The 27,376-nt window shown below is 34.9% G+C and overlaps 1 protein-coding gene across 1 annotated transcript in view; it reads right to left on the bottom strand.

Annotated features, from left to right (window-relative positions):
* Positions 1-9,349: 9,349 nt before the first annotated feature.
* The window catches only part of EPHA6 (EPH receptor A6), a 971,878-nt gene continuing 953,851 nt past the window's right edge, over positions 9,350-27,376 (bottom strand). The window contains exons 16-18 of the mRNA XM_068985421.1: positions 24,464-24,657; positions 10,944-11,093; positions 9,350-9,464 (exon numbers count right to left, since the gene is read on the bottom strand). Of these exons, the coding sequence (XP_068841522.1) occupies positions 9,350-9,464; positions 10,944-11,093; positions 24,464-24,657 (459 nt within the window). The remainder of the gene's footprint in view (positions 9,465-10,943; positions 11,094-24,463; positions 24,658-27,376) is intronic.

Raw genomic sequence — 27,376 nt, 5'->3', positions numbered from 1 at the left:
TTTTCCTTATATTACACTACAGATATCTATTTCATTTAATGGTAGATTGATCAAGATTGTAAGGTGAGGAATGAAATGTTTTGCTTTCTCAAAGGAATTTTTGGAGGCTCTGAAGAAAATAAGCAATTGATGCAAAATTGGAAGGGTTTTACCTTTTTTTTTTTGAAGTATTCCATTTAGTGAAATTTTAAAAATTGAATAAAAGTAAACAGTGGAAAATAACTATAAAAATATATGCTCACTATTTTGAATATATAAAGTCTAATGGAAGATTTTCTTTTTGTATTTCCATTCATGAGAAAATAAAAGTGTTTGCTTTCTTCAGCAGATTTTATGGAATATATGACCAAATTTATAAAAAAGAAGAGTAGAATTTAAAAATAATGACTTCTAGCCACTATCTTGGAGAAGGCAATGGCAACCCACTCCAGTACTCTTGCCTGGAAAATCCCATGGACGCAGGAGCCTGGTGGGCTGCAGTCCATGGGGTCACTAAGAGTTGGACACGACTGAGCAACTTCACTTTCACTTTTCACTTTCATGCATTGGAGAAGGAAATGGCAACCCACTCCTGTGTTCTTGCCTGGAGAATCCCAGGGATGGGGGAGCCTGGTGGGCTGCTCTCTATGGGGTCGCACAGAGTCGGACACGACTGAAGTGACTTAGCAGTAGCAGCCAATATGTTATGTTTTTTGACTTCAACTTCTCTGAGAATTGGGAAATTAAAATCAATATTAGAGAGATTGAATGGAAATATACAAAGCAGTTCTTTAATACTTAAAATAACTGAAAAGAGAAGGCAATCTCCTTGAAAGAATATAAGCATTTAGAGGTCATAAGATATAATGTACAACTAATACATAAGTATCATATTTTTAAACATTTAAGACTATGTGTAAAAAGTACTTATTTACATTTTACACATAATCTTATACATTTATATGTATCTGTATAAAGGTATAAATTGATTCTAAAAGGCTACCCTTTCAACTCAGTTATTTCTACCTGCATCTTATATACGTTGTTTTACGTTTAATAAAGCATAAGAAAAATCTCATCATTATTAATAGGAGTGAATCATTAATAACTATAAAGTATTTTGACAGTCTGATATTCAATTTTGCAGGGTAAATTCTTTAATTATATATGAAATAGTTCTTTAGAAATCAAAAGAACTATTAATATGGAAATGCTAATAATTGTGATCATTTGTTCTATTAATAAACAAACATAAATTTAAATTTTTGATATTTTGGGAAGATTTCTAACTGTATATAGCATTATATATTTTTACAATTATCAGTGAACATATTTATATTAGAGTCTCATCCTCAAAAGGTATTTTAGTTTCAAAATTACCAGTAAGAGTAACATGACAATACTTTTCATTCACTGTTTTGTATTAATTTTTTGTTTGCTTTTAAAATGGGATAATTAATAGTTATATCACAAACTCCTCTTTGTATTGCCTTTTTGTCTTTTCCTCAGTTTTAATGGAATTTGGTCCATTTTCATATTCAGAATGCATGCTGTCTCTGATTTTTAAAAAATCAAGGTTATTATAGAAGGTATAACTAACATTTTAGGAAACATGGACTGTTAATTAACAATTATTCCATCAAAAATCAAAATTAAGCTGTCAAAGCTTATACTGCATATAAAATTAAACCTAAGTATAGTTTGTGAAAAATGTGCAAAGCTATTCAAGTTTCCAATAATACACTCTAAAGGAAAAGTATGATTAACAAAATGATTAATAATATATCATAAATAAAGCACATATAGTTATCTTTAAAATCTACTGTCATTCATATTCATGTTAGGAATGCTCAGGTATTGTGCCTTTCCAAAAAACAAATGCTCCCATTTCACATTTAGATTTTTTTTCCCTTGGAGACCTAAAACACTTAAAATTATGTCAAAACACCATTTCTGTAAGAAGAAAATGAGATTTTTGCATTGTATAAATATATTAATACAATTTCTTTAAATACATATATATGGCATAGGAAGAACAACATCAAATTAAAGCAAATTAAACACTCAATAATGAACATTTATGCATGTTAAACCTTATTTTCCAAGCAGTACATCTTAAAACGCCTCAGTCTTTATTTCTATATTGTCCATGAAAATTCAGTGCTTTTTTAAAGATACTTTTGAATATACTGTAATAGTAACTATAGATAAAATACCAATGGATTTTCAAACAAATTGGTTTTAACAATGCTCACATCAGTCACACTGACAAAAAATAGCTTGTTAAGTTACAAGTCTGTTAGCAAAAGAGTGGTCATTGATTTTGTCATAGAGCTTCTAAAGACCACACGTTTAAGCAGATTTATTTGAGTAGTATAATGTGGCAATAAATAAAACATGTACAGTTAAATAAAAACTTCATTACAACTTTAATAATAATACTGAGTAAATAATTCTAAAGAGTGCAAAAGTTATACTTTATATGACAAATAAAGTGATGGTAATTAATTCTGGCTTCTCTCTGACTGAGTGAAAATGTGTTTAAGTGAAAATTTAAGAAAGGCAATTTCTATTTAAATGCATATATTTCATTCTACAAATTACTAAATATGGAAGAGAGACCTAAATTATTATAAAGGCAACAGAAGATGACATTCTAAGTTAGGTAAAAACCTTAAAAGTGTATTGTTTATTTATTTTTATGATTTAGCACTATTCACTCCATCTATCATGATTTCAAAAAATTAAATGATATTTGGTCTTTCTAGAACAAAGGTAAATTAAGACTGTTCCAAGGACAATAATCTATAAACGTAGAAAAACTAGTTTAGAAATGTTTACATCGATACTGCTTGTCATATTTAACTCATGAAAACAATGACATCTATCTACAAAGTTAATAATGCCTAAACATGAAATTTGATTTAGATACATGAAAAATGAAGACTCTCATGTCCTTGGAGTTTTCTTTATAATAAGGTATTATTTTGGAATATGGACAGTTCTCTCTTCAGTGAGGGCTAATGCCATGGAGATTCTGATGCTAACTAAATGAGAATCCCGAAGTAGGGTTGTCCTCATTTTATTATTTTGTTGAACACCTTAAAGTCATATCTCAGTTGTTCTGATTTACAGTTTGAGTTGTTATCTTAACCAAAAGTAAGTTTATCATGAAAAATTAAAGATAAGCCTGAGGTTACAAATAGTGAAGAAATATGGATGAAAACAAAGCTTTACTTGAGAGAAAAATTTCAATAATTCTGATGCTTTTCTAATTTACAACTCCCAGGAAATTGTGTTAATCTGTATTTTATTTTCTAATTGAAAGTAGACACCACATCTTTATATATAATACATTTAAAAGCGATCTTTCATCCTAATCTGTTAGGTAATTTTCCTTTAATGCTTTTGTATTCTTAAGGATTAATTAGCTCTAAAAGATAGTTGAATTCTTCTTTGAGACTTTCCTCTTTAAAAGAAACAAATCAAAATTTCTTTTAAGAATATAAAGATTTGGTAATTCTAATAAACCAGTGTGGAAATTCAAGCAAAAACCTTCTTTATTTTGTTTAGAAAGAAACTTTGCTTTCAATGCACAAGTGCAAAAATATAACAAAATGGAGGTGACTTGGTACTATTAAGATAAACCCAACACTGTGTTTTTAAAAGATGAAATTTATTTTTCTTTTCTAAAAGATGAAATTTATTTTTCTTTTCTAAAAGATGAAATTTATTTTTCTTTTCTAAAAGATGAAATTTATTTTTTAGTAGTGCTTTGCTGCCTGTAGTAATTGTAGCTTACTTTTCATTTTTTGTTTCACTTTTAAAGTAATTTTGAATCAACATTGATAGGCTAAAATTAACCTTCAAATCTATTCATGTACTGTTAAATAAAAACTTCATTACAACTTAAAAAATATTACTGAGTAAATAATTTTAAAGAGAGCAACAATTATACTTTATATGAAAAGTGAAGTAATATAATTAATTCTGGCTTCTAAGTTGCCAATGTCAACAGGATTTTGTTGCCTCTTTTGAATTAAGAGCAAATAACCTAAGTCTTCCAATGTAAATATCCTTTTATAAATCCATCATTAATTTGAAATTCTAATTATTAATCAGAAGAAAGAGGCTTCGTTAAAACTACATTCTGATGACCCGCATCTTCCTCTGGATCTTTTGTCTTTTCTCTCAGGATACAGGTATATCATGCCACATCCTCTTATAACATACAAAAAATATATTTTATCCTAAGAAATCTTGGAAACACTTGCCTAATACTTGTCTTTTTAAGGGAACAGTAAGAGAAAGATGGGGCATTTACTCTTCTGAAATGTAAGATTTTCTTTTCCTTTATTTCATCTAGTAATATGTTAGCTCTGGTTGTGAGTATTCATTTCTTCCCTTTGTTAAATATGTGCTGGGCTGTGCTAGGTTGCTCAGTCATGTCTGAATGTTTGAGACCCCATGGACTGCAGCCTGCCAGGTTCCTCTGTCCATGGGATTTCCCAGGCAAAAATACTGGAGTGGGTTGCCATTCCCTTCTCCACGGGGTCTTCCCAACTCAGGGATCAAACCCAGGTCTCCCGCATTGCAGGCAGATTCTTTACCAGCTGAGCCACTAGCGAAGCCCTTTGTTAAACATATCATGTTGGAAAGAATTTTATGCAACCATTGCAGTCATATACTCATCGTTACATTTCCTAGGGCCAGTGAATTGGCTTGCGCAGGAGAGTACCCCAGCATTGTTTTTGAAAAATGGTTGATGTTTTCTAACTGGAGGCACCTTTGAGGTAGTGAGTCTACACATGAACTGAGCAGTCTGCCACAGGATACTGGCAGTATGTGACTCCTGAGGAGAGTCAAATGGTAGGTAACAAGAGAGACTGTCTTAGAGAATCAAACAAGTGTGTTCCCTTCTGTCAGAAGAAGTGTGGAGGCGTTTATGAAAAAATTTGAGGTCCAAAATATCTCCTTTCATAGGGGCTGCAAATCCAATTGCAAATAAACAAGGTTTTATTTATTTAATGTATTTTTGTTCTATGGAAAGAACTAAGTGACATGGAAATTACAGCAAACATGGCAGATAGGCTCTAAGTTTTAAGCTTAAGAGATACTTAGAGGTAAGGACAGTACAGTCAAACTCATCTTTGTCATAAAATTTTATGCATGTAAGGGACACCTTGTAGATATTTGTTAAACTGAACTACAGTTTGCTGCTGCTTCTGCTGCTGCTAAGTCGCTTCAGTTGTGTCCGACTCTGTGCGACCCCATAGACCGCGGCCCACCAGGCTCCCCCGTCCCTGGGATTCTCCAGGCAAGAATACAGGAGTGGGTTGCCATTTCCTTCTCCAATGCATGAAAGTGAAAAGTGAAAGTGAAGTTGCTCAGTCATGTCCGACTCTTAGCGATCCCATGGACTGCAGCCTACACTGCCTTTATTGAACATTATTATAAAAAGTGAAAATCTTTTGAAAATGCTGATCATGAAAACAAAAAGTTGGATGACTTCAGTGCCCTGTGTTCTAATGGAAGAACACCATCAATCTACCTTTTGGAGTCTTCATACAAAAAGAATTAAAATATTTTCAGATTGAATGTAAATATGAGTCTTTTTTACTTAACGGAATTTGAGCTTGGAAAAGTTGAAGTGATGATACTAAAAGAAGTGATTACATCTGCTTCTAATATCTTTATTATATAAAGATGTATACCAACTGTGAGTTGATAACAGTTTCTAATTCTTAAAATATTTTCTTTTAAATTTAATACATTTCCTTAGCTAAAACAGTAGAAAAGGATCATCTTCATCTGTTTTGAAATAACTTTCCAAAGCACTTAATTTTCAGTTAATGAAAAGCCAGAGCTCATACACTCTGTATGTGCAAATGCTCCTATTTATGCAGTAGGACCCAAAATATTAAAGTATGACTTTTGCAACGTTCCTGTTTTTCCTCCACCTTCAGCCTCTTCTAGGGAGATCTGTAAGATATTTTTGGATTTCCTGCATTCCTTTTCTTTTGTTGATAGGGATATGGGGTGGAGTGGCAGAAGCTGAGAAAAGAAAAAAGATGGGATGGAAGAATAAAGAGAAAAGAACCAAGGGGGTGGGGAAGAATGTTTAAACAAGGAATAGAAAAATAAGACCTAGTATTGGTGAACATTTTAAAGTAAAAGATTTAACTTAAATATTTAACTTTCTTCACAGAGTAGAAATTTGGTAGGAAAGATATAAAAATGGATATTTAAGAAAATTGTGGTTGGGATATAGGTAATGCAATTCATTCTTTTTCACGTCGGAAGACCTATTACAGAAGACTTTCTGTAAAGACTGCTTTTCAAGGACTGAATTTGGGTTTGTTTTCCACTCATGGGCTGAGATGGACCTTAAAGCTGTTAGGTGTTAGTTGGATAGATTTTAAGAGTAATTCAGGGTGAAAGCAGAGAAATCTTTTTTTTATTATGACATTTATAACATTTATCAACAGTCATAATTTAGTGAAAAAGTGCTATAATTCTTGATTCATGTCAAGCCAAGAGCTTTGCAACTTCTGATGGCTTTTTTAGTGTAATGATTTATATACTAAATCTCTTCATTGTTTTTACATTTTTTTCTCAATTATGTTTTATCCTATGAGATAATGAATTACAGACTGGAAACTAACTGCATAGAAAATAAAATAATAATGGTTCCTTCAACTAATTTTCAAAATCTAAAAAGCCCCTCAGTAACATAGACTAGGAAATTTAATATAAAGCAGGTATATGAGTATATATGCATATTTTAGTTATTAAAGATTATTTCTGAAGGCTGTGACTTATAGGAGTTACTCATTTTCTATTATTAAATTCTATGCTTATGAATATTAAACAGCTTTAATTAATGAATATGTGCACTAGTAAATATCAAAATATTTCAGGTAAAATTTTCAAATCTGTAATTGGTAGGCAATAAAGAAATAGATATATTTATTTTTTAATGTTTCTGTTTAATTTTGAATATCTTGCTCTGACCATGATGAAGTTCAAATTTATACTAAAGATCACCATGCTTACAGTTCTAAAAAATATAAATAAACATAAATGTAAATTTTAAAGGGGATTTGGGGTTAGAGAGAAGGTGAAAAGGCAGTTTTCTAATATCACAGAAAGATGTTTAGGAAGGGAAAAAAAGCACAAATTAACCAGATATAGAATAGGATGGTTAGAGTTTTAAAGAAAAGCAATTTTTAACAGAAATCTTTAATCTTACAAGCACTGAATGCCCACCCCATAGACGTTTCAATAATTTATAGAATTTATTTAATCAAAGTATACAGATGTTGCTGACAGAGTCCTATGGAAGACCATAATTATTCTATTTCTTATCTTTCTAAATATGTTTTTGTTGCATTATAAAAATAAATATATATGATTAATAAATTTTATCTGTTTTACATCTGTTCTTATTCAATATATATTTGAAGATAGGTAAATATGGAAATTTTACATTTTCTCTAAAAGTATCCAGATCTGTGTAAATGTATCGAGCAAACCACAGACAGCCTGCAAGTGATGCATGACTGTGTGGGTGACGGTTAGAAAATGTTGCTAGCTATTTCTGACACACTTAAAAAGTGAAGGATTGCCCATTTTTTTCTTTTTCACTGTACTATAATGGATACTTTAAAGACTCTTCCTTCTATCTCTCTCTCTTTTTTTTTATTAAATGAGAAAAATTTAGCTGTGGTTGACAAAAATCAGAGCAAAAGAAGTATATGGAAGGGCCTAGTCTAATGGGACAATCCACAAATCTTAAAATAAGGAAAAACAGGGACTTCTTTATGGCAAGAAAACTATTATCACCAAAAAAGTGTAATTTAGGTAGGAATTTGAGAATGTGGGTAGGGCATCTTTAGCTCCAAGATCAAATAAAACCTAATTTTTATATTAAACCAGTATCTTTAGACAACCTGCTCTTTTTTTTCCCCTCTTAATACATTCTTGCTACTCTTCCACCTAGCACAGTAGTCATTTTTTTTTTTTTTAGTTTCACAGGGAACAGCTGATTTTATAGTTGAATTTGTTCATAATACAGTACTGTTTTGATAAGCTGACTCAACTTAGTTCAATGAAAATTATATTTGCCTGTTTTTGCAGCCTCCAGAAGATTATGGCAACAACACATCTTAGCTGTGTTTATATTTTTATGTTACTGTAGCAAGGATTCAGGTTGCACACAATTCATTTATGATCTTTTTATACCTTCTTCTGTGTATGCAATGGCATACTTGTACCTTGGAAGGTTTGGAAAACAGCTCAGCATGTTCATGTAACTTATTTTCATGAACAAAACAAAAATTCTTAAACTTGCAAAATGTACCAGTATTAGACTAGCTCTATGTGTTTATTTTCTTAGGCCACCATATAACTATCATAAAATTCTGTTTAAATTAAATCTTTTTACATTTTATCTAAGGCTAAACTCTTAGATCTTCTATTCAAAGCAATTCTGCTGAGAATAATTAATTTTCTCAATGCTTTATTACTCTTGCAAATTTATGAAGATAAACCAAGGGAACAGTCATGGATTTATTCCATGCTTCCCTCTGTTTAAAGCCTCTAGAGCAATGGACTCACTCTTGGTCTTTCCAGGCGTGATCTTTATAATGTTGGAAAAGCCTCTAAACTACCACATACTATGACATGTGAAAGATACTATCAAGTTAATAATAATAAAAAAAAAGACAAACCAAGACTTAGAAGTTTTAGAAGCACAGTATGTTTCTCCCTCTCTCTCCCTTGATGACTCCCTTCTCACCATAGTCACACTTGAAAAGAATTCACTACATGAAATCATTGATCTTTTCTACAAACAATTCTAACAATATCAGGCATTGACAGGTAAAGAATTGTAGAATAAAGTAACAATATGACCCACAGAGTTGAATATAATTATCTAAAAAATAATTATTCATGTTAGTTTGGAAAATACTTGATCACAAAACATGAAAGAAAGGTTAACTATTTCTTTTTCATCTACCATCAAACTCTAAATACATCATTAACCCCAAATTCCTTTGGATTAAGTCCTTGAACACTTCTGAAATACAGTTATACAAAGTTACACATCCATGCTGAGTTATTTACCAAGTGTAGTGATAATCTGCAGTGCGCCAGGGTTTTATCTGCAGGTTATTCAGAGAGGAGCTATGAAGAGTGATTTTTAAATCCAGGTTGGAAGTATAAACAAAGGTATGTGTGCCTGTAGCCTGAAGAGGAGACTGCAGTTTGTGAGGTGATGTTTGGATAATCAGAAGAGAGGGTAGTAGAGAGGATATCTTTCATTTTAGAAATACTGAGGCACAAAACACAGGTGCTTGTAGTACTTTTATACATGAAATCCCTTCTCCGGTATGTGCATCATGTGTAATCGTAAAGTCTGTATACTGCTGACTATTCGTCTCTGGTGTCCAATGAGTATGACTCCAATTCTTCTAATATCACTGTGAGAGATTGAGAGACAGAGAGAATATGAACATTTAGATCTGGTAAGTATGGCAGAGAGGAAAGACACATTTAGATAAGGGAAACAAACACATGTCATATTTGCCACAAATTTCATATCTGGTAAAACGAGTGTTGAAGCAGAGATATAAATGGACAACAGGAATTTGTTACTTTATTCTTTACACTGGTGCCAGAGAATGTGTCAAGTCAACCTCAAGTTTAAAAGTACAAAGAATTCAGATACTGATGTCATGTTCAGACATTTCATAAGCCCAGGGGTTTTATGTAATTATATAAATTTTTAACAGTATTAGCAAAATAGCATGCAGGATAAAAAATATAATGTGAACTCCATTTGAATTGCCATGGTCTTGGTCTTTCAATAATCTGAAAAAATGCCATTGTATTATGTTTAGCAGTATGAAATTGCTATTACTATTAATATTTTAAAATAATGGCAATTTCCCATGGTCAACCTACTAGTCTTAGTTATCTGTCTTTTAAACATATGTTGAGTATTTTCACTGCACTCAGGAAACGATAGTCTTTGAGAAAGTGGAAAAATGCCAGACCATTGTAATATAGAGACAAAACTCTGAGAAAACATAATATTATATTATTACAATATAATATTTGATGAAAGTAATAGTAATTGATTTAGTGTACATGAATCATAAATAATTTGCTGAGGTAAAGCTATATTGATGCAGAGTCTATGATGTGAACAAGGATAATAAATATGCATTTTAGATAGCATTTAAAATCTTTAAATAATTATTTGAATTAAATATTTTCTTTCAAAGGAAAATAGTTAAAAGCGTAATGCCCAACTTTCACTAGAATGATTATCAGAAATGGTGAGGAAAGATGTGGAAATGCCATACTAGTGTCAAGAAAGGTAGTTTAACTATTGTACTCTTGATATAGAAATAGTATTTGAATTTACAACCTCCTAAGTGGATAACAAAAGTCCATCTAGTCAAGGCTATGGCTTTTCCAGTGGTCATGTATGGATGTGAGAGTTGGACTGTGAAGAAAGCTGAGTGCCGAAGAATTGATGCTTTTGAACTGTGGTGTTGGAGAAGATTCTTGAGAGTCCCTTAGACTGCATGGAGATCCAACCAGTCCATTCTAAAGGAGACCAGTCCTGGATGTTCATTGGAAGGACTGATGCTGAGGCTGAAACTCCAATACTTTGGCCAACTCATGCAAAGAGTTGACTCATTAGAAAAGACTCTGATGCTGAGAGGGATTGGGGGCAGGAAGAGAAGGGAACAACAGAGGATGAGATAGCTGGATGGCATCACTGACTTCATGGACATGGGTTTGGGTCAACTCCGGGAGTTGGTGATAGACAGGGAGCCCTGGTGTTCTGCAATTCATGGGGTCGCGAAGAGTCAGACATGACTGAGTGACTGAACTGAACTGAACTGAAATGGACATCTGAATACAGTAACAAGCCCAGCCCCACTTACTCAATGCTCATTCTTGAAATCAGGTCAAAAGTTGTAAACCCTGCTGCCATGAAGTTATTCTTATACTGCCCCATCTTTATAGAATCCAGCCAGTCACCGACTGTTACGAACAAAGGATATTCAGGAACTTCACCAGGGGAGTCTGGCATTCTATAAGGAAAAAAACAAATAACCATGGAGACCATTTAAAAACCAGATAAAGCAAAAAATACCCAACTTTATTTTTAATTTAACAATATTCTCACATCAAATGTTTCATCCTCCATAAAACTAGATTTAAAAATGTTCCATCATATTCAAATCAGCCACTTTTATCTGATCAGTTTTGCTTGTCAGTTTCTTTTGTCTTTTCCTATTTTTGCCACTACTAGGTTTTATACTTGAGGTGTCTTTAGAAAACCTGTATCTTGCTAAAATCACTTTATTTTTCTCTTGCATGAAATTGTGCTTTCAAATTTGAAGAGAAGCCCCCCAAAAGCTAACTAGCCACAGGCTATTCACTTATACACTTTCTGACCTTCCATTGATTTCATGCCCTATTGCCTTTTTCACATTTACTATGAGAGCCCCTTCTCTTTTTAATGGTGAATTTATAGGTTAAGGCATCATTTATTCTCAAACATTCAACAAGAATTTATTATTTATGAAAAAAGTAATTTCTGTTGTCACAGAGCTCAATTTCATGAATAAGATTTACATATATCCAAGCATAGGGTAATACAGCCAAAAGCACAGACATTAATAAAACACAAAACTAAAGAAAATCAATGAAATTTGGGGTTAGCAAGAAAAAAGAATCTGCCACTGATGGTCTTATAGTAAATGATATGGCAATCTGTAGGGCTTCCCAGGTGGCACTAGTGGTAAAGAACCCGTCTGCCAATGCAGGAGACTTAAGAGACTAAGGTTCAATCCCTGGGTTGGGAAGATCCCTTGCAGATGGGCATGGCAACCCACTTCAGTATTCTTGCCTGGAGAATCCCATGGACAGAGGAACCTGGTGGGCTACAGTCCATAGGGTCCAAAGAGTCGGACATGATTGAAGCAACTTAGTTCACATGCATGGAAATCTGTATTCCTGTTCCTAAGATCTGATTCAAAGGGTATTTCAGTTGGGGATATTTTTGAAGTTTTAATATAAAAGTACTATAAAAGTATTATTTTGAAAAGGCTAGTGAATGTGTGTATATATAGATACATATGTCTATATACACAAAAGTAGTTTTATATAAAGTCAGATAGAGAGAATAAAAGCAGAAATAACCTTAGAAATTATAGTAAAAATAACACAGAATTGTATATTTAAGACATTCTAATAATAAACTTACTGAAATAATAATAAACTTTCACCTTACTGAAATAACTGAAATATAATAATAAAAACATTTTGTATGGTGTTAAAAATAACTGATATGAATGATTTTATAATAATAACAATAAATGTGTTTTATCATCCCTTTAGGATAATAAGTATATTATTTTGAAAATTATTAGGTCTAGAGTTTATATCAAATGATAAAGCAGTAACATTATTTTATGTTTGGTGTTTGAGTCAATCAGTATTTTCTAAGTAATAAAAAATTTCCCACCACAAGTAAATTACTGAATTATTTTTATATTGAATATTGAAGGATAATCCAACTCTCATTTACTTCTCTTTTAATTTTTTATAAAGTTTAAAGGATAACAGAATCCACAGAGACTTAACTAGAGCCATTTTTAATATTTATATTGTGAATATTTTATCATAATAGTTTTCAAATATTATTCATATTTGAACTATTTCATCTTAAAATACCAACCAATAACACAGGAGCACATATGATTAAACCATATGAATAAGAATTCCTCCACTAAAGCAAAATGGCATATGCAAGTTATATAAGCCTAAAATTGATTTGTGCTGAGGTTTGACAGAAAACAATAAAATTCTGTTAAGTAATTATCCTTCAATTAAAAAATAAATTAATTAAAAAAAACTATATGAGAGTTGGAATTAAATTCTAAGGTCAATATATAAGGGGAAAATGGAAACTTTTGAACAACCGAAATTACCCTTAAAATCATTTAAATTACCCTTAAATCACCAGAACTTGGATCTTTATGGAGCACAAAAGCCAGAGACGTAATACATTGTCAAACAACTTGTACACTGACTCCTGAAGACCCTGAAAGTTGCCCTTTGGAATTATTTAGGACAAAGTTCCTACTAAAGACCTAAAATTCACTTCTGATTTTTCTTCGATTTTATATTGACTTCTATTTTTCTGAACTGGATTCTAGCTGAAGGTGGGCATGGTGTGAAGAAGGATGACAGGGAATTTCAGGGATTATTGCTCTGTCTACATAACTAAAATCTGCATAAACTAAATGCACTTGTGATTGTGATTGTACAGTGTTATAGTCCATATGGAGTCTGATGACACTTCATAGTGACTCCTTTTTACCAGTACTTGATTCTGTTAACATATTTCCTATTTTGAAGGCTGTTAAGTCACATTTTATTTTCCTGTACTAAAAATGGCAATGCTATTTGATTATGGACTGTTACATGCTAATTAATATCAGAATGACTCAAGACAAAGTTTAGTTATGTTCAAAAGTTGAAAGATATCATGGCATCCACCAAGAGGCACTTTAAATGTCGCCATATTTCTTAGTTTCCTAGAGGTGTTTATATTAATAATTATCAAATAAAAGTTTACATATAAATAAGAATAAAGCTATCCACGGCAAATAGAATTAAACAGGGTTTTAAATTGTGTCATTTCTTTGTTTTTAGTATCCTAATGGGCAGTATGGATCCAGAAGAGGATTCAGAATATTTTCCTAAATTTTCTAATCAGTTTCCTATGGAACATATTTCAGAGAATAGTGCTGTAGTAAGCTCACTGACCAAGTTTAATATCAAAATGACTAGGGTACACCTATTGCTAATTGTCATAAATAAAAACACGTACATTAGAAAGCTGAATGTTCCATTTTATTTTTTGAATGTTCTATTTTAAAACACTGTGGCTCTCATGTCTTTTAATTACTCATCTGAGAAATCTGTTGAAACTGAGCAAAATTAAAAGCATGTGTTTAGGTGTTTCCATTCATACTCCTATATACCATTCTTGATGCACAAAGTCAGACGGTTTCCACTTCTTTCTCCTGGAGAACTCGAGTTTTCACAATTCATATAATTGGTGAGTGGAAATATTATTTGCTAATTTTATGTCCTTAAGTGAAGTCGCTCAGTCATGTCCGACTCTTTGCGACCCGTGGACTGTAGCCCACCAAGCTCCTTCGTCCATGGGATTCTCCAGGCAAGAATACTGGAGTGGGTTGCCATTTCCTTCTCCAGGGGATCTTCCCGACCCAGGGATCGAACCCAGGTCTCCCACATTGCAGGCAGACACTTTAACCTCTGTACCACCAGAATGTAGAAAGGTCATAGAAGGACATTCTGTACACTAAATGACTTAAATGGCCAATTTGTCTGTTGAAAAGCAGCCACTGTTTGCTCTTAGACTGTTTCAATACTGTAATTCCTGTTCCCTCCACACATCTTTAGTAACCTAGTTACTCTTTGGCCTTTATATAACTGCATTGGCAGTTGATTTAGTAAGGTCAAGGTCCCCGCATTGTTCACAGCCACTGTGCAATAACTTTTCTTTCACCTCATCTTATAATGATGTTGAAAAAATGCTGTTATTTTCTGGCTTAGAGGGCTGGGTACCATCACCCTCACATGAATTCTCTGGAACATTACCTAATAAACAATAAATGCCCTTTCTTATCAACCATGTACAATGATAAATTCAGTCTGCTATTTGCTGAGCATGTAGAAATTTCTGCTATTTGGTGATTAGTGGGAGCTGTCCACCTGAGAAATGTCTTTACAGCAAAACCTGCAGCTACATAAAAAAAAGTACATATTGTAGAACAGAAGGTCAAAGATCTACTACTTTCTTCATAAAAATGAGGAGGGAGCAGAATTAGAGGAAATTCTACCAGGTATAAATTATGGTCAATTTCGATCAGAGAAAGGGCTGGAGTATAGCTAGAAGAGGTAATGGTATAGTTCAAGTACAATAAACACATTCTCAGTACATCTAAATATGTAAAAATTAATACCACCGATAGAGCTGAAAAGTTTTTACTCTAACAAGCCCTTTGTGTTTGTAATAGTACTGGTATTTTAATTTAGAAAGTTCTTAGGTTATCAATAGGTACCAAACTACCATTAAAAAGCAGGGAGTTTTTTCTCCTCAAACCTTTTCCATATTTTATATTCATCATGTAAATATAAAAGTAATAAATCTATCCAAAATGGTTCAAGGAAAGTTATACTTTGAGAAACACTATTCCAAGGCAGGGTCTTATTTTAATATGAAACTACCACATTCTTAAAGGCTTTTCTCCCTTTACCACTCTTAACAAAACCTCTTCCTTCCAAGTTTTTACCTATATTGTTGCAGAGGTCTACAGATAGTGTCCATTCTATTTGTATTGCTGTATTTCATATGTTGATGAATATTTTCTTTTTCTTTTTTCTTTTTATTTTTTTTTGTTGATGAATATTTTCATTTCAATGGTCTTCATAGCTCATTTTCAAGTGAGTATATAATATTATATGTTTCGACAGTTAATAATTTGTTAATTCCCTGAGTTAGACTCTTAAATTGCTATCAATCTTATTAAATTTATTACAGATGATTATGTAATTATAGAGCATGTATTTTTATGCTTCAGTTGAATTATTTCCTTGGGAAAAACCCCATAAGACAGAAGAATTTTAAGAGTCAGTTAAAATTCCCTGAGGGCAGGAATCATATCTCATATCTCTTTCTATTTTCTGTAGGCCTTAGCATAATGCTGAAAATACTAAAGTAATTCATTAAATAATAAAGATGATTAAGATTTGAATATCCTCTGAAGAAAAGTTTGGTCTATGACCTAATGTGATGTATGAAGAATCTATTTTCATTTAACTCATTAAATGGAATAGTAAGAATCTATTGCTAAAATGGTCACCCTATTAATGAATATGCTGTTTATTTAGATTACTCCTTGTATCACAAAAATGTTTGTTTATGTCTGTCTTTATAGGTTTCAACCCTGAATATTCACTGGAAAGACTGATGCTGAAGCTGAAGCTCCAATACATTGGCTTCTTGATGTGAAGAGCCAACTCACTGGAAAAGTTTCTTATGCTGGTAAAGATTGAAGGCAGGAGGAGAAGGGGATGACAGAGAATGAGATGGTTGGATGGCATCACTGACTCAATGGACATGGGTTTGAGAAAACTCTGGGAGACAGTGAAAGACAGGGAAGCCTGGCGTGCTGCATTCCATGGGGTTGCAAAGAGTCAGACACAACTTATCCACTAAACAACAACAGATTTCAATGGAGTAAAGGATAGGAAATTAAAGGCGAGTGAGACAACAAAGGGTTAGGGGACCTAGCATCACAACAACATTTACTTTATTCAGTATCACTATTTTTACATGAGTTTCTCATCTGATGACCAAAGGACTACACTTCACATTATTTAGTGAATCCATAAAACAATCTGGCTTCCCTCATACTCGGTAAAGAATCTGCCTGCAATGCAGGAGACTCGGATTAGATTCCAGGGTTAGGAAGCTCCCCTGGAGAAGGAAATGGCAATGACTCCAGTATTCTTGCCTGGAGAATCTTATGGACAGAGGCAGCCTACTGTCCATGCGGTCTCAAGAGTCAGACACAACTTAGCGACTAAACTACCACCACATAAAGCAATCTACTACACACATTACCTACCTATCTTTTGAAGGAAGAATTTATCTAATTAGATAAATAAGGAAAACACTACCCTCCCTATAATTAGGCCTGTCAACTTGAAAACAATTTCAATTAATGAAAATTTTTGATATTTTTAAAAAATTTTAGAGTGTGATTTTGCACAAGATATTATAAAAATCCAAAGTGCATAGTACCATGCCATAAATCCTGTGACTATTGCATGCTTGTGGGCAATATCTCTTTGTTCCAAATAATCTGACTCTCCACAGTGCTAAACTGGGAGCATGATTTTTTGTCAGCCTTTGATTTTCAGTAAGTCATCAGGTTTTTTTTTTTTTTACATTATTTAATTCTCATAATAAGGCTGATAACTGGTAAAAAGTATGATGGAATGAAATTCAAAGCAAATTTTAAAATTATGTTGTTGTTCAGTTTAAAATTACAGATATGTTTGAATATTAGGAAGGATAGATACAGGGTAGAAATAATATTGTTTAAATATTTCCCACATTCTGAGTAGAGTTCTCAGCATATGGTCACTACACTCTGAGTAACATCAGTGGACCTCAAGGAAAGTCTATTTTTTATATGTAAATAATTCCCCGATGGCTCAGTGGGTAAAGAATTGGTGTGCAATGCAAGAGACATAGGAGACTCAGGTTCGATTCCTGGGTTGGGAAAATCCTTTGGCAAAAGAAATGGCCACCCACTCCAGTATTCTCGCCTGGAAAATCCCGTGGACAGAGGAGCCTGGCAGGCTACAGTCCATGGGGTCACAAAGAGTTAGACTTGACTGAACAACTAAGTACACACAGAGGGACAGAAATAGATTTCATTTCATATGTCAACAACAATTCATTGCCAGTGGTAATCAAAATGTGGTCTTAAAAAGGATACAGAGGCAGCATCTGGGCTCTGTGAGAAAGTAATGTTTGCCATAACAAGGAAAAGAAGCAGAGCAGATATTTGCCAACACTGGAAAAATTCAATCTACAGAAATGCCTGAGGATGTAATTCTGGAACTATGTTGCTGCTGCATTTTCTTCATTTCTGTATTTTGTTGTAGTTACTATTTTCTCTTTTCAAGTAATGTTCTTCAAGTGGCTGAGCACTGCAAGAGGATGTTGAAGGAATATATAGACAATACGCTTCCTTCTTATCCATGAATGAGGGCATATTTATGTTCTATATCCTTGTACTTTCTTAGCAGAACATAAAATAACAGGTTGTGTACTGCTACAAATTCTTTTGGAACTTTTATGTACTTCATATATGAAGTCTGAGAAGTCCAGATAAAATTTATCTGGAGATGCAAAAATGTATCTGGTTTTCAAATAATCATATTTCTGAAACTGAAGTATTGGAAAAGATCTTATAATTTTGGATGACTGTATACTCTGTAGTGGAAAGAACAAGGCTTTGCAGTTGGTAGCTCTCACTCAAATTCCTGACTCAATAATTACCTGCTGTGTGTTGTTGTTCAGTCACTCAGTTGTGTTTGACTCTTTGCAACTCCATGGACCGCAGCATGCCAGGCTTTCCTGTCTATCACCAACTCCCGGAGCTTGCTCAAACTCATCTCCAATGGGTCCATGATGCCATCCAACCATCTCATTCTCTGTCATCCCCTTCTCTCCTGTCTTCAATCGTTCCCGGCATCAGGGTTTTTTCCAATGAGTCAGCTCTTTGCATCAGGTGGCCAAAGTACTGGAGCTTCAGCTTCAGCATCAGTCCTTCCAATGAATATTCAGGGTTGATTTCCTTTAGGATGGACTGGTTTAATCTCCTAGCAGTCCAAGAGACTCTTAAGAGGCTTCTCCAATATCACAGTTCAAAAGCATCAGTTCTTTGGCACTCAGCCTTCTTTATAGTCCAGCTCCTGCATCCATTCATGACTACTGGAAAAACCATAGCTTTGACTATATGGATCTTTGTTGGCAAAGTAATATCTTTGCTCTGCTTTTTAATACGCTGTCTAGGTTTGTCATAGCTTTTCTTTCAAGGAGCAAATGTCTTTTAAATTCATACCTGCAGTCACCATGTGCAGTGATTTTGGAGCCCGAGAAAATAAAGTCTGTCACTGTTTTCACTGTTTCCCCAGCTATTTGTCATGATCTTATTTTTTGAATGTTGAGTTTTAGGGCAGCTTTTTCACTCTCCTCTTTCACCTTCATCATGAGGCTCTTAGTTCCTCTTCTCTTTCTGCCATAATGATGGTGTCATCTGCATATCTGAGGTTATTGATATTTCTCCTGGCAAGCTTGATTCCAGCTTGTGCTTCATGCAGCCCAGCAATTTGCGTGATGTACTCTGCGTATAGGTTAAATAATCAGGGTGACAATATACAGCCTTGACATACTCCTTTCCTGATTTGGAACCCATCTGTTGTTCCATGTCCAGTTCTAACTGTTGTTTCTTGACCTGCATACAGGTTTCTCAGGAGGCAGGCTAGATGGTCTGGTATTCCCATCTCTTTAAGAATTTTCCAGTTTGCTTTAATCCACACAGTCAAAGGCTTTAGTGTAGTCAATGAAGCACTGACTTCTCCTTTCAGTTCCAGAAATGAGAATTTCTGGAATTCTCTTGCTTTTACTATGATCCAACAGAGTTGGTAATTTGATCTCTGGTTCCTCTGCCTTTTCTAAATCCAGCTTGAAGATCTGGAAATTCTCAGTTCACGAACTCTTGAAGCCTAGCTTGTAGAATTTTGAGCACTACTTTGCTAACGTGTGAAATGAATGCAATTATGCAGTGGTTTGAACATTTTTTGGCATTGCTTTTCTTTGGGACTAGAATGAAAACTGACCTTTTCCAGTCCTATGGCCACTGCTGAGTTTTCCAAATTTGCTGTGTACCCTTGGGAAACTAAGTCTCTTTTGAGTCTCTGATTTCTCACATGAAGGATGGGGATAATAACAGGATTAAATGACATGACAGATAAACATGCCTAGTACAATGACTGGCTCATAGTAGGTTCTCAACAAGCAGCAGTAATAATTACTGTTGATAATGATGATAGTAATTTATATCAGTATTAGTATTGATACATCAGTAATATTATCATATTGTGGCAACAGTTCATGTGAGTTGAATTTAGATTTTCTAATGGGTAGAAGTTTCACACTTCCTGATCAATATTTAATAGTCTGTCTTTCATCCACAAAGCTTTGCTTATCACTCAATTGCATTGGTTTTGGCCAGCCTGTGATTTCTCTGTCATGAGAAACACCATTAAAAGTACTAGTTATAAAAATGAAACAGAATAAGTTGTCCATTACTTGGTTTATAAACAACTTAACAAGTGGGAATTATGGACAGCCTAGGCAGCACTTAGCAAGATGTTTTAAGAAATAAGTGGAAGCATTTATATCAAACTGTTGAAAGTTATTGCCCTCAGAAGACAGCATTATAGGTGTTTTATTAATCGGATGGAGGGAGGTAGTACCATTTAGCCTTATAATGTTTACTTGAAGTTCTCTAAAGCAGATGGTATTGCTTTGAGCTTTTCCCTACATTCATGGTTCATACATCACTGGAAATCAAGTGCTTGAGAGTTCAACAGTTGACTTATATGTACTGAGGCAAGTGGTGGTTCCCGTTCCTAAGAACTTAAATATTATAAAATCCTTAACTATGGCCCAGCAGGTAATGGGAATATTCCTTTCTACCTTGGCTTGGATGGAATATGATTTCTGTCATGGACTGGTCCATCTGGTCAAATGCTGCCTTTTTCTGAATGCTACCTTATAGCTGATGCTTTCAAGGAGCCCATAATCTGTAAAATTATCAGTCACACTCTGGTGATCTGGAGCAGGGTCTGGAAGAAAGTGCTATTTTCCTATTGCACTGCAGCATTGTCCAAAATGGCACTGGCCAGCTGACTTCCACCTAGTGCATTCAGTAGGTTCTGGTGTCTAGAGGAAACAGGACTAGAGCTTGAAGAGGTTGGAGAGTGAATGTGTAGGACAATGTGGGTGGTGTGAGTGACAGACACTTTGTACTATTAAACTGCTGGGCCCCAGATGCAATTCTGGATCCTATGGTAATATGCTGGCTTGGGGTTGAGAGTAACTCTAAGATTGGTCCTGAGGGTCAGGGGAAAGGGAATAGGGGTGTTTCAAGGGGCATGGCCAGGCACTGCTCCTATTGCCATTCTCTATGGAGGCTTGGCCTCAAGCTGGGTCTTTCTCCCAGGAGCTGGGAATCATGTGAAAGCTACAGATACTTGGAAAAGAAGTTATAAGATGTCATTGTACTGTGAATGAAAGTGAAGGTATCTTGAAATTCATTCATGAGAGGATGACTGCTTATATTACTAAAGAATTTTCTCAAATTATTTTTTTACAATCAATTGGATTTAAGTCTATACTTATAATATCACTGCTGCTGCTGCTGCTGCTGCTGCTAAGTTGCTTCAGTCGTGTCCTACTCTGTGTGACCCCAGAGACGGCAGCCGACCAGGCTCTCCTGTCCCTGGGATTCTCTAGGCAAGAACACTGGAGTGGGTTGCCATTTCCTTCTCCAATTCATGAAAGTGAAAAGTGAAAGTGAAGTCGCTCAGTCGTGTCCGACTCGTAATGACCCCATGGACTGCAGCCTCACCTATATATCCATATAGTTTCTTGAGTAGGAGAGAAAGCAAGAAGACTGGGGATTTCATAGAGCTCTGGATACTCCCATGAGGGTGTGTCAGGCACAAGAAAGTCAGCATTATTTGGAGTGGCTGTTTCAAATAATAAAATCCTTCACTGACCAATGATTTTTTCTATTAGGTATTATGTCTTTTGAAAGAAAAATTAATGTTTATGAGATTTCCAGTATCACTCATATAAAATTATTAAACTGTGGGTTTCAGCCTTCCTCCTCCCTTTTCATCACCTTAATTTTTTCCCCTATTACTACACTGTCAAGAGAACAGATAAAAGCTTCTTGGGTGAATTCTTGAGAAAAAAAGCAATTAGAGTGGAATAAAAACCGTGGGGACCTAGTGGGTGAGAGAGTTATGTCAGTGCAGGAATGTGAGAGACACTTGGAAGGAGGGGGATCGTAGAGAAAGAGAAACAGGAGACTTTAATAGGAGCTGTTGTGGATTATACTCTTAGATGCTTTCACCTGTTTGAGAGGTACATGGGAGGACAGACTGCAATTCTATGCTCCATCACATCTCCTTAGTCCAACATCACTCGGCGAAGGGAGACTAGGCTTTGGAATTTTTGGGATGGAGGGGCAGTGTCAGGCTTTGTAAGCATAAAACAAACCAGGCAGCCTGTTGCTAATACTGCCGGCCTTCAACCTACCACATCTCTTTTCCCCAAGCAGCCTCAGTGGTCTAGGATCAGGGTGGGTGGGTGGCACTGGCAGTGAGGGGATAGAAACTGGTAACTCACTCAGGCTGCTTTGAAAACAAGAATGCTGATAAAGGTTCAGGCATGATACCCGTATAACTTTGGTTCCTTTTGTTTTCCAACAAAAGTATACTGAGAGCAACGTCTGTAGCATATATGTGTTTGTCAGAAACAAGGAGAGCAAATCAGTCAGAAAGACTTCCAATTGGATCCCCAAAGATTAGAGTTTAGAACTCAATTAAAACTGCTAACTTTCTGTAAAGCCCAACTCCTGGCCTGCCTGTGATGCGCCATCACGGACCCTGCCTTCCCCTGGCCTTACTGAACACACCCCGTTAAACCACAGCGCCTAGCCCTCAGATACCAGCTCTCATACGGACTTCACCTCTGGATCATTCATACTTTTTGGTATCTTCTCATCTCAGATTTTGATCATTATTTTCCAAATATTATGAACATTTATTATCTTGGAAAAGCAGGGAAGAATTCTTTTTTTTTAATCTGCTTTTCTTCAAAAAGAAGTCTCTTACCTGCCTGCTTCTACAGTCATAGAACAGTCAGAGAGTTCCGCTGGCGGGCACGGGCTGTGGAGTCCATTCACCCTGTACAGCAAGATGCCCAGATTAAATCATTTCAGACTCAATCTACATCCTAGTAGCACTTTCTCCCCAACATTAAAGCATACTTGTCTCTTCAATAAAACATATAAAAACAAAGCCCATGAAACACTTTCTCCAACTACTTCTCTTTCTCTTCAGAGACAGATTTTTTGAGAAACCAGTACTGGACGTGGTACTTTGTATTGCTCTTCTCTCTGACCTCAAGTTCATCCCTCCCCCATTGTGTCTGTCTTACACAACGTTACTGAAAATGCACTTGCAAAGGCCACCTGTGAATTCCTAAGTGCATAGTTGTTAAATCCAATGGACATACTTCATTTTTATCTTACTGGTGCTTTGTGGAGCCTGGGACATTAAACTCCTTGGAACTGTTTCCCTTTCTGGCTTCTACGATACTGCTTCTTGCTACTTTCCTCATTAGCTGTCTGATTGTTTTTTCTGTCTCCTTTGGTACTTTTCTCCAAGTCAGTTCTTAACACTTGGTGTTCCAGAGGGTGACATTCTTCCTGTTTCTTTGCCCTGACCTTTCCTAGTTTGGCTTGCTGCAAACATTTGACAGTCCCTGCTTCCAGTCTTGTTCCTTGTTTTACACTTTCAGTTTAAATCAGCCTGGAGTGATGTTTCAGAAATGCAAATGTGATCAGGCCGGTTTTCTTGCTTAAAATCCTTCAAGGGCTGCCCATTGCTTTTATGATAAAATCCAAAGTGGCACCCCCACCCTACCCTCACCACTCCAGCTTCCTGTGCTGGGCTGCTTGAGGGAAGACGGCTAGAGTAATAGTTTAATCTCTAGCTATTTCATGCTTGGCTTCACTTTACTGAGGCTGCCAATTAATGATTTAGAGGTGAACTCTTCTGCGCTCTGCTGTGAACTGAGGCTTGTTTTGAGGAGTCCTTGAAGAGCCTTTGGCCTTATTGTCACTCAAACTGGCATTGACTTGAACTTCTGACCTAAAGCTGAACATCTGCATAGCCTATTGGCCATCTCTTGAGTCAGGAAAGTAAGCTTTGAACATGCTTTGGTTATGTTTAAGTCCAATTTGGTCTAAATTCAGAAATGTATTTTCAACTTGATAGTGTTTTAAATGTAGTATGTTCAGACATAGATGGTAGTGTTTTGTTTTTTTTTTTTTCCTTCTAGTCGCCCTCTTATAATTGCTTTTCAGAGAGAAGTGAGTAGATCTTCTCAACTCTACTGACTTTTATAAAATGGGAGATGAACTCCTTCATTTTCTTGTCTTGTCATTTGTCTTTTTCTGGTTTTAGCAATGGAAAGTAACAACAGCTGGATGTGATCATATCAACAGGAAACATCCTTGCTCCTGACTGATTCACAAATTGCCCCTGTCTTGCTTGCCATTTCAAACTGAGGGACAGAATACTGAATGGACAAGAAAATTAAAGAGGCTGCACACACACACACACACACACACACACACACACACACACACATTCTACGTATAAGGAAAAATCAGTAAATCAAGAAAGGAATTATAAATACTATAGACCTACACAGGAAAAAATATTCAAAAAGGGATTCATAAAGATTAGATATGGAGAAACAGAAAGGGGGAACCTGCTTTCTTGTGGAAAAAAATCATTTTAAAAAATGTTAATAAATTGCTCTTTCAGCTGATAACTATGGCTTACATAAAATATCCTAAAAAGTAGACAAGCAAGACAGTTATCAAGGCAAACTTTCTCCTCTTTACCTGTTAGTCTTCTCTGCAGCCTGAAAGAAATCATGATTGTCAAGGGGAAAAATCAACATTATGCGTCTTACACAAGGATGTCCTCTACCAGGGTGTGAAGGGCACTGGGATTGCGGATCAGTTTGTCAAGGAAGCTGACAATGTCAGTAAATTTTGGTCTGTGATTTCTCTCCTTCTGCCAGCAGTGGAGCATCAGCTGGTGTAGAGATGCCGGACAGCCCATGGGAGCTGGGAGTCTGTACCCTTCTTCAATGGACAGGATGACCTACATGCAAACATACACAGTTATCCTCTTACTTCTGGGGACAAACAATACATACGCTAAGCTATAATTCCTTTTATACAGGAAGTGGAAACCAAATCATTGGTAAGCATGAAAACTATTTGTGAGTGCATGTAGTCTAGACAAGGATAAATACAAAAATTGTGATCAAGAATTACAAGTATTTTCATAGCATCTGCTGACTCCTCTTGAGAGGAAAAATATGTTTTTTAAACTTGTAGTATAGAGATGAGAGGTTAAATTTCATCACAATTTCCAGAAATAGTTTTTGTGTGATTTAGCTGGAATGTCTCAAAACGCAATTAGGACATCAGAAAGTCAGCCTAATATGGATGCATTTAGTAAAAACCATATGTGACAAATGTTTTAAGTAAAATTGTACTTCTGCTGAATTCCTGAATCACTTTTTATTCTTTTATAATAATGTCAGTGCATATTCTTTTTGCAGCCTTCCTTCCTTCTTTCTTCTTTATTTGCCATTTAATTCCTCTTCATTTAATTCTGACTTTCCCCTAGTTTCACACTGACATGATCATGAAGTCCTTCCAGAATTTCTAAGGTAATTTAATCTTTGAAATGCTATCAGTGTTCAGTTTAAGACCACAGAGCAACGGGACATTTTGCCTGAGTATCCTCTGGCCTAGCACTCTCTAACAGAACTTTCCATGATGACAGAAATACTCCCTCTGTTCAGGGTGGTAGCAAGTGGTCATGTGGCTACTGAGCACTTGAAATGTGGCTAGTAAGACTGAGGAGCTGAATTTTACTTCCAGTTAATTTTAATTAATTGATCTTACATTTTAAATAGCCACAGGGGCAAGTGGTTACTATATAGGACAATGCAGCTCTAGGGAAAGGAATCTCTGTAAGAAGCCAAAGTTAAGAGTAACAACAAGATGAGAGTAATTTTATTTTATTTTTTTGGTACTTAAGAAATCACATGCAGTAAAACTGACCTGGAATTTATGTAGTTTATTTTTAAATGAAGAGTTCAAAAGTATTCATGTAACTATTCTTACATTATCTCTGGGGGAAAGACAAAAGAAAGGGTTTATTTTCTGTATTTTTCATGTGGGAAAATTGAGGGACAGACTGATATTTAAAGAGAAGCAATCTCACCTCTTCCCCATGCCAACAACAAAAATACAAAAATGCAAATGTAAATATTGTTATCAGTGCTCTCTTTATTGTAGCACCCTCTATGTATTTTCATTTTCTATAATTAAAAAAAACCCTCATTTTCTTTTTTATGTGACACCATTTGACATGACTCTAAGATATCAATAATTTATGCTATAAGTAGTCTGTAAAAAGAAGCAATAATAGGCTGCAGGAGCCTTCTCTTAATTGTTAAGATTAGCTTTTTAGTAATAGGGAATTTTTCATAATCCCATCAGTGTCTTTGTGACCACAACACTTTAACCTATCAGAATACTAGCTTTTTTTTCTGTTCATTTTGTATCTATTATTAAATATGATGCTTTTTCTTATCTGTTTTCTGACTATTTTTGCTACTGACTAGGCCTGAATTTTAACACATTTTGCAACACATTTTAGTAAAACAGGATATGTAAAAAAATGCTTGTAATGCATCAAAACTACTGTGGATAGCTTTAAAAAGTATCTAAGAAAAATAGGATAGAATTCCATTATATACAGACTTTAAAATCCCACCCCAAGAGACCTCTCTAGGTAATTTCAGAGCTATCTAATTATAAGTGCATAGAATAGGTGACAAGTGAAGTTATAGTCTGAGAAAAAAAATAGCTGCCTTTATTAAGCATCATATGCTAAATGCTTTGCATATTTTTTTCATTTACTGCTTAAAATAACTCACTATGGTAGTTATTATTATCCCTATTCTTAAATGAGGAAATTTAGTCTCAGGTAAGTTAGGAAATTTGCTTAAATTCACACAGCATAGGCAGCAGAGCTGAAATCTGAACTTAGTTCCTTACAGCTTCCAAACTTGTCCTCTGGCTAGTCCCCAGGAATGCTTCTCAATTCTCATTTTGAAAATGTCTTCCTTTCCTGTTTTATATCAATTTTAGGAGTGATAATTACCATTTTATCTTTTGTTGTATATCTGCTAACTGCACTTCAAATCCAATCTTAAGTTTTATAATAAGGATAAATCAAAAACATATTTACTTCATAGTTTGCAAAATGTAATCTCTGGCTGAACAGAGTAGTTTCTGAATGCTTCTGAATCCTGTACACATTTCTATTATTGCATCTATTACACTGTATTATAATTTTCACCTGCTTCCTCTCAGGTGAAATACACTTGAAAGCAGGAATTTCATCTCTATATTTTTGTATATTTATCCCTAATTATGGTACCTGATGCATTAATTAATGTTATTGACCAAAACAAAAGCTATTAGAGGAAATTTTGGGGTTTGTCTTGATATAGGAGCAGACTCTTAGAAAATCTGGAGTTTCAACTACCCAAGCGAGATTCAAAGCAGAAGCAAGTCAGCATTTGAAGTGCCTCAGAAAGAAATATTCGTAAAAAAATTGGGACATCAAGCATTATTGTTCAAAATGATCTCCTGATTTCTCTCTGGTTTGGCTGGACAATGAGCCAAGTGAGACTGGGCCATGTTCTTCTCTAAGACAAAGGCACTGGACCCGAAGTCAGATTTCTGTAAAGACTGGTGGCTTTTTCCTCCTGTCCAGAAGGTTTACTGTTTCCCAT

The sequence above is a fragment of the Capricornis sumatraensis genome, chromosome 1, assembly GCF_032405125.1.
Source record: "Capricornis sumatraensis isolate serow.1 chromosome 1, serow.2, whole genome shotgun sequence".
In the NCBI taxonomy this organism is placed as follows: domain Eukaryota; kingdom Metazoa; phylum Chordata; class Mammalia; order Artiodactyla; family Bovidae; genus Capricornis; species Capricornis sumatraensis.
Note: the sequence above shows the minus strand (reverse complement) of the source record. Positions and strands in the feature narration are given on the sequence as shown.